The 16216-nt window shown below is 39.0% G+C and overlaps 1 protein-coding gene across 3 annotated transcripts in view; it reads left to right on the top strand.

Annotated features, from left to right (window-relative positions):
• The window catches only part of dacha (dachshund a), a 396346-nt gene that overhangs the window by 223914 nt on the left and 156216 nt on the right, over positions 1-16216 (top strand). For all 3 annotated transcript variants that reach the window (XM_063060634.1, XM_063060633.1, XM_063060635.1), the window contains exon 3: positions 6026-6157. In XM_063060634.1, the coding sequence (XP_062916704.1) occupies positions 6026-6157 (132 nt within the window). The remainder of the gene's footprint in view (positions 1-6025; positions 6158-16216) is intronic.

Below are 16216 nucleotides of genomic sequence, written 5' to 3'. Positions count from 1 at the left end.
TCATCTGCCTGTCCTTTTGATGCCAGGCATATCCTTAGATATTAAGCTCCCAACTTTGACCTTCTTTCAACCAGGACTCGGTGATGCCCACAACATCATACTTGCTCATCTCTAACTGCGCTTCAAGATAATCAGGGCCCCAAACAGTTCTTTCAGGTGAGGCAACACTTCACTTGTGACTCTGTTGGGGTCATCTATTGCATCTAGTGCTCCCGGTGCGGCCTCCTCTACATTGGTGAAACCCGTCGCAGATTGGAGGACCGCTTCGTCGAGCACCTCCTGCTCCGTCCGTCACAACAGACAGGATCTCCCGGTTGCCACCCACTTCAACTCTGCTTCCCTTTCCCATTCGGATATGTCCATACATGGCTTCCTCTACTGCCATGATGAGGCTAAACTCAGGTTGGAGGAGCAACACCTGATATACCGTCTAGGTAGTCTCCAGCCCCTTGGTATGGACATAGAATTCTCCATCTTCCGGTAATTCCCTCCCCCTCCCATCCCCTATCCCTATGTCACTCTGCCCCCTCCCCCAGCTGCCTATCACCTCCCTCATGGTTCTGCCTCCTTCTACTACCCATTGTGTTTTCCCCTATTCCTTCTTCACCTTTCCTGCCTATCACGTCCCTGCTTCTCCTCCCCCACCCCTTTATCTTTCCCCTTACTGGTTTTTCACCTGGAACCTACCAGCTTCTCCTTCCCACCCTCCCCCCACCTTTTTTTATAAGGCCTCTGCCCCTTCCCTGTACAGTCCTGACGAAGAGTTCCAGCCCGAAACGTGGACTGATCGTTTCCACGGATGCTGCCCAACCTGCTGAGTTCCTCCAGCGTGTTGTGCATGTTGCTTTGACCCCAGCATCTGCAGAGTATTTTGTGTTTAAGGTAATCTACCTTACTGCATACTGTATGGGTTCAAATATAACACTTTGACTATGTATTCATCACCCTTTTTGCTTTTGCTCCCATGTTACCCTTAAACTCATCCCACTAACTGTAACTTTGCCTTATCATCTGCCTGTCCTTCCTCACAGTCTCACTACCCACTGCATCGATTTGTATACCCTCAGCCCAATCACTTTGGTTCCTACAAACCTGCCAACAGATCTAGCAAACCTGTCTGCAAGGATAGTGGTCCCCCTTGGGTTCAGGTGTCACCCGTCCTTTTTTCACAGGTATACTTTCCCTAGAAATCATCCCAATGATCCGGATGCAGATGCTTGTGTGAAGTAGGGTTGCAAATTCTAATTGGACAAGTTCGTAGAAATTACATCAGATAGCTCCGCACCTCTGTCCTTAATGAATATGTGTAAGCATTAAAAAATTGAGAGGTAACTTTTAAAAAAAGCCATGGTTTTAGTCATGGATGCTTAGAAAATTTCCTATCAGATTAACCTTTGATTCCTGCATATTTTAGCTCAGATCTTCCAAAGATTGACAGCTCTGGACTGAGGGCAATAAAACAATTTGAGTATCTGTCCAAAAGGCTGTCTGGTTATGGAGGGTGTTTACTTCAATTTCCCCTCGCTGGATTGGAATGCTTTGCTCATCTACTGGGCTTGGAACACTTCAACACAATAATGACTTGGAAATATAAAATGTAAGGACTCCAGCTATTATGGAGTCATTGCTGCAAAAATGCACCATCTTTACAGTTGGTGTTCAATTGAAAGTTTTGGGAATGCAGTTGACAATTTGTGTATGCCATCCTTTCACTGTTGGAATTTTTTTCAGGGACTTTTGTTGTTACGCCATAGTTAAAGAGACATAGTGTACTGCAGCAAGGGAACAGAGCCAACGGCTCATCGAGCCTGTGCTCATCTTCAAAGACACACTTACAATAATCTTCCACTAATCTAATTTTTCCCTCCCACACCCTAATCAATGTTTCTCTTTCTCACTCCCTGCACCCCTCCCCCTCCCCCACACACAAATTCCTTCAGCTCACCTACACACAGCTGAGCAGTCACCATTTGCCCATTCAGCCTTTGGGATGTGGGAGAGAACTGGTGCATCTCTTGGAAATCCATGCAGTCACAGGAGGAAAGTGCAGACTCTACAGTGACGACACTGGAGTCCCAATTGAACCCGAATCGTCAGTGCTGCGAGGCATTGGCACTGTGCTGAAGATATTTGCATTATCTTACAAATACACACCTTTTAGTGTCCTTCAGCACAGTGTTTTTGAATATATTATGAGTTACAGGTATACAGTATTAGAATTATAATGGGAAATTACTACATAGTGATTGTTTGCCGATTCTCAGCCATGTGCTTTAGAAAGCTAGTCACTTGTTTACACTGTGCATCTGTATTTTCTTCTGAAAGTTTAATTCAAACAAAAAAAATTGAAGGATTAAGTAGACTGAGGTGGAAAGAAATAAATTGGCTATTTAGTAGCATGTGGACGATCAAATCCAAAAATAACTGACAAGTTTTGACTACTTAACAGGATTAATTCCACAATATTAAGTAATTGAATATAAATATCAGAGCAGGTGAAAAGATAGGGTTACCAAAAAAGCTGCTGAGAAATCATGGAAGTCCTTGATTTAAAGAAAAACGTTTTGTTGTTTATAGAGGCTTTATTGTCCAACTTGTGCTTTCCCAGATGACAACAGCATCAACATGCCACAGAGGTGAGGGAGTACGGGGAGGAGGGGAGTGTAGGAAAAGGAGAGAGAGGCAGTGGAATTGTTGGGCTCCATTGTGGAACTAGGTCACTACAAAAAATTCACTGGAACACCGTGCTACCTAACGGCAGATGAAGGAAAGAATGGAGTGGGGTAATGGCACACAGTTCTCCAGCTGAAGGTGCTACTCTACATCCATGGCAGGGCATGGACAGGAGCATTCAGGACTTGGGCCACAGTACCACCAGGTCATTCAGGGAAGTGGTACTGGACCACGGTTTGAGGCACCTGTGACCTGAAGACCTCAGTGCACAGATAATGCTGGAGGTGCTCAGCAGACTGGGCAGTCTCTGTGCAGAGGGACAGAGTTAACGCCACATATTGATGATCTTTTTATCAGAATGCAGGTGCACAGATGATTTGATCTGGGTTCATCGCCGCTTGCAGTGAAAATTTTATTATCGTAGAACAGCCAGACATGGAGAAAATTATAAAGAAAAATGTAATGCCCAAGTTGGAAATGTTAAATCATGCTGCATTCACTATTTTCAGTATGATGAATTGTGTATTAATTATGACTGCTTTATGCCTCAAGCACATGACACTACCAAGCGTGTAAAGTACAATATCTACAGCCAGATGAAATACAACAAGTAGTTCCTGCTTCAATTTCCCTATAGACTTAAGTTCAGCAAGAAATGAAGGCAAGTACATCGAAACCCGCTCAAAACACTTGGCATTTGCATTGAAACAACGAGCTTAAATAGGTTCTGTTTCATGAAAAATGTTTCAATGTCTGATGAAGGACAGGTCCTAAGAGTATTAAACTTTCTTCCAGTTCATATAAGAAATACAATGCATAATTTAATCCTGTATTTTTAATTGAACACTTTGTTTCCTTTTGATAACCTGTCATGATTTTTAATCCAAAAACAGAATGGTCTGTGGTCCCTGACCATTTTCTTAAGTTGTGTCAAAATTCTTGGGTTGTGAGTTGTTGAATTGATTGAAGTACATCTGTGAATAGAAGTGACCTGATATTGTTTGTCATACTCTATAGTGATTCCTTGCAACATGATCTAAATGCAACTCAATGATCATTGACATTCTGAGACCATTTAGCTGTACCTTCGGTAGGTCTTTTCCCAGGTTGAGGTAGACTTGAGTATTTTGTTATGTTGAGGTGTATGCTGCTTTCAGGTTTGCTTCAACCAGACTTTCGGAGGAGACAAATTCCAGTTACTCAGACTTCCCTAAGAAATAGCAGTTGTACAGTGCTCTGCAAAAGTCATAGGCACATATATATAGCTGGAGTGCCTAAGGATTTAGCATAGTACTGTGTTTATCGATGTGGAGCAGAAAGTGAGTTTGTAAATCTGGCGGGAGCAACGAATGTTGGAATTGGCAAGGGTGGAGTGCTGCGGGAGGGATGTGGGATACGTGGCAGAGAAGGAGTGACGGGTCAAGTGCCAGAGTCACTTGATTCCAAACAATTGGGTTACTGATCATTACAGAATGTCTCTCTGGTGCTTCTTGTTCCCTCCCCTCTCCCTTCCCTTTCTCTAAATCATGATTCCCCTCTCCCTTCCCCCTTTCCACTCTCAGTCCACAGTAGAGACCCATATCAGAATCAGGTTTTTCATCACTCACATATGTCATGAAATTTGTTTATTTTTTGTGGCAGTAGTGTAGTGCAAATCATAAAATTACTCCAACTGTGCAAAAGTCTTAGGCACCCAAGCTATATAGTGTGTGTGTGTGTGTGTGTCTGTGTGTGTGTGTGTATAATATCTAAGACTTTTGCACGGTAACTTAGGGGCACCACCAGTGGTATTCTTTAGTCTGGATATCAGTTTGGCAGGTCACATTATTTTCACTTAGGTAATATTAAGTCAAGTGAAATTTATTGTCATTTAAATATATACACGTATATAATGTGTATAACCAAATAATGTATATAGAAACGAGACGTTTCTTTGAACCAGGTTGTAAAGCATGGCAGTATACATAACACCCAATAACTTATGAAGGTAAGGATAAAATCTACAGATAAATTACACATAAATAACAAACTAAAGTGCATTAATATTAAATATTGTAAGTACGGAACAGATTAACCAGTGACACTTCGAATATGATGTGGCTGGGAGTTCAGAAGCCTAATGGCCTGTGGGAAGGAACTGTTTCTCATCCTGACCGTTCTTGTTTTTATGCATCGTAGTCTCCTGCCTGATGTTAGAAAGTCAAAGAGGATGTTGGATTGATGGGTTGGATCCTCAATAATACTCAGGGCCCTGTGTACACACCGCTCCTGATAAATGACTCCAGTGGATGGTAGGGAACCCCCATGATCATCTCAGCTATACTCACAGTCCTTTGTCGGGACGTCTGGTCCAATGCTCGACCACTCCCATACCAGATGGAGAAGCAACTTGTCAGGAAGCTGTCAATAGTGCTCCTATAAAACACAGTTAGGATGGTTAACACGGAGATTACTGCCATCTTTGATTATCAAGAAAATTATTTAAATCATGTCTTAGGAGAAAGAGTGAATGCAAGTGTCAGAGAAATGCACTTGTAATTGGGATTCTGTCTTGGAGTCCACTGCTTTAGAATTAATGTGCAGAAAGTTCAAATACTTCGAGTTTGACTTATAATCTAACTTTTGAATAATACTTCCAATTTTTCTACATGTAAGTGCTTGTCTATCAGTTTGAAATTGGCTGCTATAATGTTTGCTTTGGTGTTGTAGGTTTCTGATAGCAGTTTACTTGTTAACTTCCAAGTGGATATGCCTTCTTATCATTTGAATCAAGAGTCCAAATCAGGTTTACAATAACTATTATATGACATGAAATTCATTGTTTAGAGGCATCAGTATAGTGCAAAGACATAAAACTATGCTAAATTAAATCTTTAGTTTAAAAGGAGGAATAATGAGGTAGTGTTCATGGGTTCATCAACTGTCCAGAAATCTGTTGCTTGAGGGGAAAAACCTGTTCTTGAATTATTGAGTGTTGGTCTTCAGACTCTTGTACCTCCTCCCTGGAAATAGTAATGAGAACAGGGTATGTCCTGAATGGCGAGGGTCCTTAACAATGGGTGCCAACCTCCAGAGGCCTTTGATGGTGGAGCGGGTTGCCGTGATGGAGCTGGCTGCGTCTGCTACCCACTGCAACCCCCTGCGATTCTGTTCATTGGAGCCTTCATAACAGGTAGTGTGTAACCAGGCAGAATGCTCTCCACCGTAAATTGAGATAAATTTGACAGAATCTTAGCTGACATCTCCTCCAACTGCAGAGGTGTTTTGCACAGGCACTGTGTATTCCATAGTTTTCCATTTTATATCTTGATTATTCCCTTTGAAGCAATGATACGTTATCTTTGTTTACTAGGTCTAACTGCAGCAGCCATGGCTGAAGCGATGAAGTTACAAAAACTGAAACTTGCCACAATGAATAATCTTCATGGGAATGGCAGTCAAAATGGTGCAGAGTCAGAGAATGAAGAACAGAATTCCAGCACAGGTAAGTTACCAGCCTGTAAGTACAAGCTACTCAAAAAGATACAGATCATTTTGAAATGGTTTGTTATGGTTAGTTTTCTGCAGATATTTTATGCAATTACAACAGTATTACTTTTCTTAACCTATCACATTTTTTTTTCCAAAAGTTTGTACAACTTTGCAAAATGCACACTCAAAAGTTTGTGGCCCAGAATCTGCTGGGCAGTAATAGTGAGTTCATAATAATCAATGTAAATAATAAGGGTGAAAGACTTGATTGGTTTGTGGCAAAAAACCAGAACACTGGCACTCAAGAATTGTCAGCATTGTTGGCGATTTGCACTGCTTCACTCTCAGTCCTACAGAAGTGGAAGTCCATCATTAAACCAGTTTCACAGGTTATTCTGCTTGTGTTAATCGTGGTGCAAAGAAAACATTAATGGAGTAATTTTCAGATCTGACATTTGATCCAAGAGTCCAGAAAGAAAAGTCTCATTCCTGTATATAGCAAATTATTCTTAGAAGTTAATTAAATTTTAGATCCATTTTCCTTAAATTTACATTTCCCATCTCATTTTCTATCTCTAGCTAACCTTTCTGTATCTAAGCTGATTGAAGCTCTCCCTTCATTCTCTGCAAATTTCATTAGATAAGAAAGTTAGCTAATATTCTTTCTAAGCTTCAGCAAGATCCTAAATAGTTTGTTGTCCTCACCCTGTTATAAACAACTTACACATTCAGCATTTGATATGCTGGCCCAGAATGGTAGGGTACATGAGACCCAAGATGTTTTAAGTTGGTGAAAGTAGAGATTAGTCATTGGTTGTTGTTTGACTGGAAGTCAGTGTACTGTGGTATAGCAGGAATAAGTGCTGGAAATTACGCGCGCGCGCGCACACACACACACACACACACACACACCACACACACACACACACACACTGGGGTCTGATAGGTAAGTTTGACGATGACACAAGGTAAGTGAAAAGTGAAGTTGTAGATGGTGAGGATGGTAACAGGAAGACATAGTTCAGCTGGAAAGTTGGGTGGATCGATGGGTGATGGAACTTAATTCAGACAAGTTTGAGGTCATTGACTTGGGACATCGAATATTGGCTGAACATGTATACTAAATGGTATGGACATCTAAAATCATTGAAGCTCAAATGGATCAAGGGGTACAATTTCTTAGCTCCCTGAAAATAGCAATGCAGGTGGATAGGGTAGTGAAGATAACGTGTAGCTTGCTTTTTTTTCATCAGCAGGAGTACCATGTGATGGAGAATACTCGGTAAACGCACTCCTTACACCCGCACATTCATTTGCACACAATCATTGCCTTGTCATTCTGCTGTCTTTGTGCCAAGTGTACGCATTTCAATGTCTCCCTTGGTATATTTTTATAATTAACCCACTGTTTTTGCTCCACATCGCTACATACATTCAGAGTCAAACACCAAAGTTTAGTTTAATTCTAAACCTAGCTGATGTGCTCCGGTTGGCGTTATGGTTCCTTTACTGCTATGCAGGGCGGAATATTCCATTTATTTAGTAATGGGATGTGTAGATGTGTATACTTCAATTAAGGTAGATATTTATTTTCTTATATGATTGTAACTGCATTATGGAGTGCATCATATTCTAATTCATGTGTAGTCTTAAGTTAACTTTGTTGATGATTAAAGATGGTATGTCTTAATACCTGAAAAAAAGGAGCTCTTTACCCTCAGTAAGAGAGGGAGAGATAAGGGCTGTCCGGAGTTCACACTGGACCAAAGTAAGTTTGGAGATATTATTGTGTTTTTTTTTGTAGGTATCATTTTGTCAATATTGGCATTTTTCTTTTCATTATTTTCTTTAATTTTATTCAGTTTGATTTTAGATGCACCTAACAAACACCCTTGCACTGAAGTGCTAATCGACTCCAGCCATTTAATGCTTTGGTCATCACCCCTGTATCCAACATACTGAGTTGTAAGAGCTTGGACGTCATGTTGTAGCTGTACAAAACATTGGTCAGGGCACTCTTGGAATATTGGTGTGTCACTCTGGTCACCATTGTGTAATAAGGATGTGGTCGTGCTGGAAGGTGCAGAGGAAATTCACCAGGATCGTATCTGGAGCAGAACATTTTAGTTACAATGCAGGACTTTTTAAAGGTTTATAAAATAAGGACAAAGATTGGATAGCTATTTAGTCTCTTTCCAAGGACAGGGAAGTCTGAAACTAGAGGATATAGGTTTAAGGTGAGAGGGGACATGTTTTTTTTTCACACAGAATGTGGTGGTACAGGAGACCAGCTGTTGGAGGAGGTGGTAGAGGCAAGTGCAATTACAGAGTTTGAAGACTTTTGTTTAAGTATATAGATAAACAAGTTCAAGGCATGGGCCAAAGGCAGGAAAATAGCATTACCATAGATAGGCATTGTGGTCTGCTTGCTTTGAAGCTGTGTGACACAACAAGTCTTTTAAAAAAAAATCAGAGCCGAAGTGTGAGGAAGAGAATTCAGATTGCTCACTCCAGAAAATTCTTTGATATTTAGTGTGTTTATATACTATAAATATCTAGGTGTTTGGTTGCAAAATAATACACCTAATCTAATTTACCAGCTTTAGCTGTCGTTTATCCATGCTAACATTGTAACTTAACAATAACGAGGAAGTATTATATTAACTCATTCAATGGACTGCACTGTATTTAAGTCTGTGTTTTCACAGTGTGTACATTATTTGTAAGAGAATATGTAAAAGAGTCCTTAAAATGATAATGATTCATTCAGAATCCTGTGCAATAAACCTGTAGTAATTACCACAAACTGGACTCATACCTCTGGAAAAAGTACTGGCAAATCAAATAATGAGAGGCTCTGCAATTGAAATGAAAATACAGTGGATTTCAGTTAATTGGGACACTGGTTAATCAAGGCAGTCACTTATTTGGTTCAACATTTAAAGAATAAAAACTAATTGAGAAAATAGCCAAGATTTCCTTCATTTGTTTGGGAAACCATGCTGCTTAACTGGGACAGGAGACTGTTCCGAACAGTTTTTAACTTGTTAGTCATGTGCAATTATGTGGCCGTCAGACACTACGCCATGCTTAGAGCAAACAGTTTTTGTATCATGTCAGTTGCACACCCTCGTTATGATTTTTATTAGGCCTAGTCGATGCCAAGTTAAAAAGCAGTGATTTTTGACACTACTTCATACAGGAAGAAATTGAAGGCAGTCCATTATCCCCACTAGATGTCTGTGCTGGTTCTGTTCATTTACAGTCAATCAAAAGAACAAAGCCAGTGTACACTGTATGAATTTTTCTGTTGATAACTATTAGGAACTAATACACAGTTTTATATTACTGTAGTACCATTCGTAGTGGTCTCATTTATTCTGTATTTCATTTAAATGTATAATTTGTTACTCAGTTAAGTGGTAGTTTGTCTTTTTCAAACTATTTCCATGAAACTAGCTAATTGGGGCAGCCGCTTAATTGGGCTGAAATGATGCATCCCAATGAATCGGAATCCACTGTATTCCAAAACATTACTTAAAATATTTGCATAGATTACACTTGTAAAGTTTAAAATAGCAATGTTCTTATATATATAATAGCATGGTATTTAAGGATTTTGGAAGTTTGCCTTTTGCTGAAAACAAGCTACAGAATTATATTATTGGCACTTAGCTCAGGACTGTTGAACAGAGCAAGGAGCTTGAGAGTGGAGACAGTAGGCTCTTGAGAAATTATGATATTCAAAAGAAAACAGGAAGACTGAAAACAAAGTCCATACGGGCTGCAGATTGGAGTAGTAGGAGAGGGTGACAGGATCTCTGTGAATGAACTGAAGCAGTGTAGGCAAAGTAATGATGTGGGAAGTAGATGTTTTAGGGAGCTAGGATTGGACCTGGAGCACAGAAGAAAGCGCAGGAGGAATGAAAGCAGAACACGTGGAGAGAGGAAGAATAGTGATGGCTACTGAAGAAATTTATGTTGAATAAAGGTGATGCTTTATATCATATCTTAATACAGCTGTCAGTGGGAATAATAGTTTTGCGCTGTATCATCAATGACTGGTATGGAGATGCAACAGTATGTGGTAGTTATCAGTTGTGAAGTGACTCATGATGATTATTTTCATGGAAGCAACTCTGTCTGTATTAATGTTGTTAAAATGATACATTTATGTAAACTACTGTGCGGTTATTTGAAAGGCACATTCTAAATAATTGTTATTGATTTAGTGTTTGAACTATGTGTGTGTTCCAAGTTGGCAGGACAAAATATCTGCCTTCCATCAGTACTGTGTGGTTCCAGCTTGTGTGCTTTCACTGTATAGTTACAGATTCTAAATCTATCTTTACCTGTAGTCATATTCCAACGTTTTGAAAAGTGGAAACAGAATCACATCAGTAATAGTTCTGTCATATTGCCATGTTATGCAGCATTCCACAGGGTAATGTGTTGACAAACTCACATCTGTAGTTGTATTATGCAACGATAAAGTTCTGCAAGTACTGGAAATCAGAAAGAAATTGAAAGGCTGGAAATGATCCAGCCTGCTGAAGGAGAAGAAGAATTAATATTCTGAGCCTTTAACCTTTCAAAACTGGAAAGAGAGAGAAAGCAAGTTTTATGTTGTAGAGAAAAGGGTGAAGAAGAGGAAGGGAGAAGAGTCCGTGCTAGGTTAGAAAACAGGAGAGATTGACATAAATGATGGTGGTGTTACAGAAATGCTAATGTAAGGGGAGGTGCAAGGTGGAGGAGATGAATAGAACCTGATGTTACCAAAAGAGTGAAAAGAGATATTACTAAATCCTAGAATTTGGATATCCATTCACACTTACACTATTCAATGGTCCTGCTTGCTACCCCGTCATAGAACCTGCATTTTGTTCTGTACTGTCTTCCCCGCTTTCTCTGCAACTTATGATTAATTTTATCTGTAACATTTCTAGAGTACTAAAGAGATTTGTTGACCAGAAATATTAATTCTGTTTCTCTCTTCTTCGGCTGTGCTTGTTCAGCATCTTGTGTTATATTTTCACACTTGTACACACCCTCCTTTTCCAGCAATTTATTTAGAATATTCCTTTGTGGTTGAGAAGGATTTAAGAGGAGAAACTGATTTGAATGAATGTGAGTGAATCAGTAGGAAGAGGCTCAAATAATTATTGAAAATGCTCTCATCTTTCCCATCCCACAAGCTGCTGGAACATGGATGCTTTTGTACTTTATGCTCCAGTAATACCTCCTGGGTTATTCTTTGATTAGGACACAGTATATTTGAAATTCTAGAGACCCAAATGCTTGATTTAGTAACATTAGAATTAATACTTATTTACATGCATCTGATTGGCTTTCACAGTTACTAAGACTGAATTAAAATTAATATTTAAGTAATATCACATCAATAAAACTGCTTCCAGTTAATTTGGATTAACATTACTTTTCCATTGACCAAATTGACAAGGTCTTCAAATTAACATTATGATTGATGAAGTTAAATACTCTTCCTATTTTTTTAAAACTTTTTGGCTTCAAGTAGTGCATAGGTTAATGAAATGCAACTTCAAAGCTGACATAAATTCATATAAATAAATGTTCTGAGTACTACTGTTTGGCAAATTACATCATCAGTTCTAGATTGTAGTCCTTTGTGAGACAATGCAACTCATTGAACGGTCAGTTTAAATAGTCAGGGGATTCAGACTTGAGCAATTTTTACTTTATCTGTCAGTGGGCTTAGCCTTTATTTAATGGTTTCCACATGACTCTGCATCACCATTCCCTCATGACCAACAGGCTGTTGCTATTCTGCTGTGCTCCAAATTTGAAATACCATGCTTTATTGTTTTAGTAAATTGCTTTGCGATTTATTGCTGCCTGTGTTTTGTAATCCATGAAAGATTAAGACTTGTGCAAGTTTACACAGAGCTTTTAGCTGATTGATTCTGCCACTTGCTACATAAGCAGAGGTAGATATTTGTGTAAGTTTTACATCTCATTGTCACCTTGCAGCTTCTTTACAGGAAACAAATCGCATTAACAGTCCAAAATTATTTCGTGCAGCGCGGAATGGAGGATTTTTGCCAACTGTAGGATGTTCAAAGTATCTTCGTTATCGTTATTCATTTTATTGCAAAAAAAACTAAAACTTGTAAAGCTTTGAACCTGCAGTAAAAGCAGTTTTTTATATTTAAAGAGTACATTAATATAAAGTCAAAATATAGAGTTGAACAGACAGGTGAAAAGCATGCCTCCCTTTTTTAAAATGCATTAACATGGTGTGTATACTGATGGTTTGACTTTCTGCTACTTGGGTAATATTAACAAGTTAATAGCACCAAATTAATGTAAGTTCTCAGGCACTGAAAGGGCACAATCAGTGACTGAGAATGAGCTGTGCGTCAGTCAGGTAATAAATCCACAGCCAGGTTAATCCATTGAGAATGCAGTTACATTGTACGGGGATGAATAAAATCAGTGCTCTGATTGATTGAATAAAGCATACACAGATCGCATCAGTTCTGAGTAGTAACTTCGTGAATTACTAGAACAGGATCCACACATCTGAAGTACAGGTCGACCTTCACTAATCCAGCACCATTGGGACCTGAGGAGTGTCGGATTAGTGAAAATGCCGAATTACAGAAAGATCACATGAAGCATAATCAGTGCTGGAGTATCAAAGGAACCGGATTACAGGTAGTCGGATTAGTGAAGGTCGACCTGTATAATGTTTAGAGGGCCGTTCCTTCTGAAAATATCCTTTCTGATACAATCTGGGTGTTTTCCTGTCATTCAGTTGCTGAATCTGATGAAAAAGTGAAGGAGTCTTTAAAGAGACTACTCGTGTTGGTTTGGATTTGTTTTCCTGTCACTCAGTTGCTGAATCCGATGAAGAAGTGAAGGAGTCTTTAAAGAGACTACTTGTGTTGGTTTGGATTTGACTGCAATATATTCCATCCTCCTTCAGTGGGCAAATCAAACATCATTCAGATCTTTTGAGGGTACTCTCATTTCCAAATGGTATTAGTTATTTTGCTTAATAATAAAATAAGTGAATTCACAATCACTTCAGAGAATCCATTTTGCAGTCCGAAATTACTTTCCTCTTTTCCTGAATGTTTCATTGAGATCATCTTTCTTAAATGTTACATCCTCTCAATCCTGTGGCAATCTACTCACGCTGGAAACCTGCAGTGAGCCGTCATAACACTCCCTCAAATGCAAGTTATTCCTTGGGTAAGAAGTTCACAGTTTTCGAAGTGTGGTCTCACCAAATACAACTTCTCAAGATTACTTCACTTTTCTACTCCATTCCTTTTGTTATAGCTAACATGTGAATATGTTTCCATAATTACTCCCTCTACCTATGTTTACTTGCAGTCATGTACTGTATATGCATCACACACTTCTGAATTCCATGTTGCCCAGCTTGCCCAGAAAATATTCTTTTTCATTTTTCCAGTACAATAGAAAATTTCATTTTTTAACATTAATACAATGGATTCTGGTTAATTGGGACATTGGTTAATCAGACCAGTCATTTATTTGGGACCACTCTTGAAGTGCAAAAGCTAATTGGAATAGCCGGAATTCCCTTCATTTATTTGGGACCCAATGCCACTTAATTAGGATAGGAGAGTGTTGCGGAACAGTGTCTAACAAGTGTCAGTCGTGTGAACTTGGATGGACTTTCAGACAGTGCACCTTGCTTAGAGCGAACAGTTTTTAAATAGCATCAGTTGTGTGTGTTTGTGTTTTTTTTGTCACTGATAGTTGGTGAGAAATAAGCAGTAAGACGATTTAGAAATGTTTTGCTCACTGTGGTTTCAAGCATTAAGGCTTGGAGATGCCAGAAATGGTTGGGAGTGAAAATAAAATGATTTCACTACTTCAACAAGTTCAGAACTACAAAGAATTTGAAGGTACTGACATTTATCTTGTACGTTACAATGAGAAAAAAGATTTGGAAGATGCAGTCATTAAAGGCAGTCCATTACTGCACTAGGTGGCCGCACTGATTTTGTTCATTTACAGTCAATCGAAAGAACATGCAGCGTACACTGGATCAGTTCTGTCATTGATAACTAATACAGTTTTATAGTACTAGAGTAGCATTGATAGTGTTCTAATTTGTTTTGTATTTCATTTACATACATAATTTGTTACTCAGTTAAGCAGCAGTTTGACTTTTTTTATACCATTTCAATGATTTCCATGAAACTTTGGCTAATTGGGACAGCCATTTAATTGGGCCAAAATGTATTGGTCCCAATTTGACCCAGTTAACTGGAATCCACTGTATTCCATATACCTACTTTTTTATCCATTCACACAACAGGCCTTTATCCTTTTGTAGTTTATTTAAATGCTTAATACAGCTTATTTTCTCGTATAGCTTTGTACAGAAGTTTGATTGCAATACACTCAGTCCCATCACCTGTAATTTATATGTGTTATAATAGTTCAGTCCAAAACAGCAACCCTTACAGTATCACACCATTTACAACCTGTCAACATAAATGTGTCGCAATTGTTCTGACTTTACTTTTTGTCTCAGTGCAGTTAAAAAAAAGTAATCCCCAGACTCAGAATTTTGTTTAATAACCTGATCAGGCCTTTCTTTGAAAATCCATTAATTTCTCCTGTACTTTTTCATTACTGGTGCTAATATATTTAGATTAATCAATGCTACTGGATCATTTGATTACCACTGTTTCTAAGTATTTGTATTTTGCCTTCTACTGTTAATGTCCTTCTTCCTCATTATAATTTCTTATAAATGGATCTAATTTACTTTGTTAGTTAAATTCTTAAAAGCATTCTTAATACATTTGCAAATAATTTTCCTTTATTAATCCACATTGACTATGCTAAGTAAGGCTTTTTGTCATGTTGCAAATAATAGATCATAATTTTTTTTCTGTAAGTGGCCTATGGTTCCATTTTATTTTATTCTGTTTTCTGAAATGGACTCGACCACAGCTAAATTTTCCAACTTCCAATCTTCCCGGAACATTCCAAAATCTAGGACAAACCACAAGATTAAACCAATGCATACACTGTCAAATCTGTCATCTCCTTAGAATGTAGGACATTAGGTCCATGCATTTTGTTGGCTTGTAGTCTTATTAATTTCTCCAAGACTGGTTTTTACTAACATGATTCCCTCAATGTCACTGGATTATTTAATTGATTCTATTTCCAAGACGTTTTATTTGCTTTCTATCATTTCCTTGCCTTCATTTTAATTCTGATTTCTTTCCCTTTAGTAATTGATAATCTTTTTCTTTCTTTTTAACTAACCTGCAGTAGTTTTTACAATTGTTTTACTTTTTATTGTCTTGCTAATTTACTCTCATCCTTTATTCCTCTTTGCAAGTATCCAGACATCCCACCCTGCAAAAACTCATTTCAGGGAGGTAGCACCATCAATTTGCTGGAGACTTCCGGGAGAGGTGGGATGTCTGTAATAGAGTAGCTCCTTAGCAGCCGGCCAGCTAGTTTAAATAACGTTAGCTATGCTAATGAACGAATGACACCTGTTAATCTCACCTCAACACGTCTTTTGCAGTCTTAACCCACCATGGGCAATAGAAAATTCATAGTTGCAAACAGTGCAGCGAGCAACACTGTCATTATTTTGACCCCTATTAGGCAGGAGTACACTTTAGTGTAGCCTGGGGTGACGTACGTTTTATATTTTTTTTGGGACACTCTGCCATGGCGCGCTCTCTCTCGTGCTGTCTCTCTCTCGTGGTCGGTCACGCGCTCTCAAGCACTCTCGCTTGCTTTCTCTCTCGCTCGCTGTCTCTCACTCACTTGCTTGCTCTCGCTCTCTCCTGCCCTCGCGCTTGCGCTCTCTCTCGCTCACTTGCTTGCTCTCGCTCTCTCTCACGCTCGTGCTCTCGCTCGCTTGCTTGCCCTCGTGCACACACTCTCTCTTGTGGTCACTCTTGTGCTCTCTCTTGCTTTCTCTCGCTTGCTCTCAAAAAATTGATTTCCATGATATTGTATATAATTTGTGGGCATCAGGGAGCCACTATTCATATGCGGGAGACTCCCGGAACTTCCG

This window comes from Mobula hypostoma, chromosome 10 (genome assembly GCF_963921235.1).
Source record: "Mobula hypostoma chromosome 10, sMobHyp1.1, whole genome shotgun sequence".
Taxonomy (NCBI): domain Eukaryota; kingdom Metazoa; phylum Chordata; class Chondrichthyes; order Myliobatiformes; family Myliobatidae; genus Mobula; species Mobula hypostoma.
This window is presented reverse-complemented; position numbering and strand designations above follow the sequence as displayed.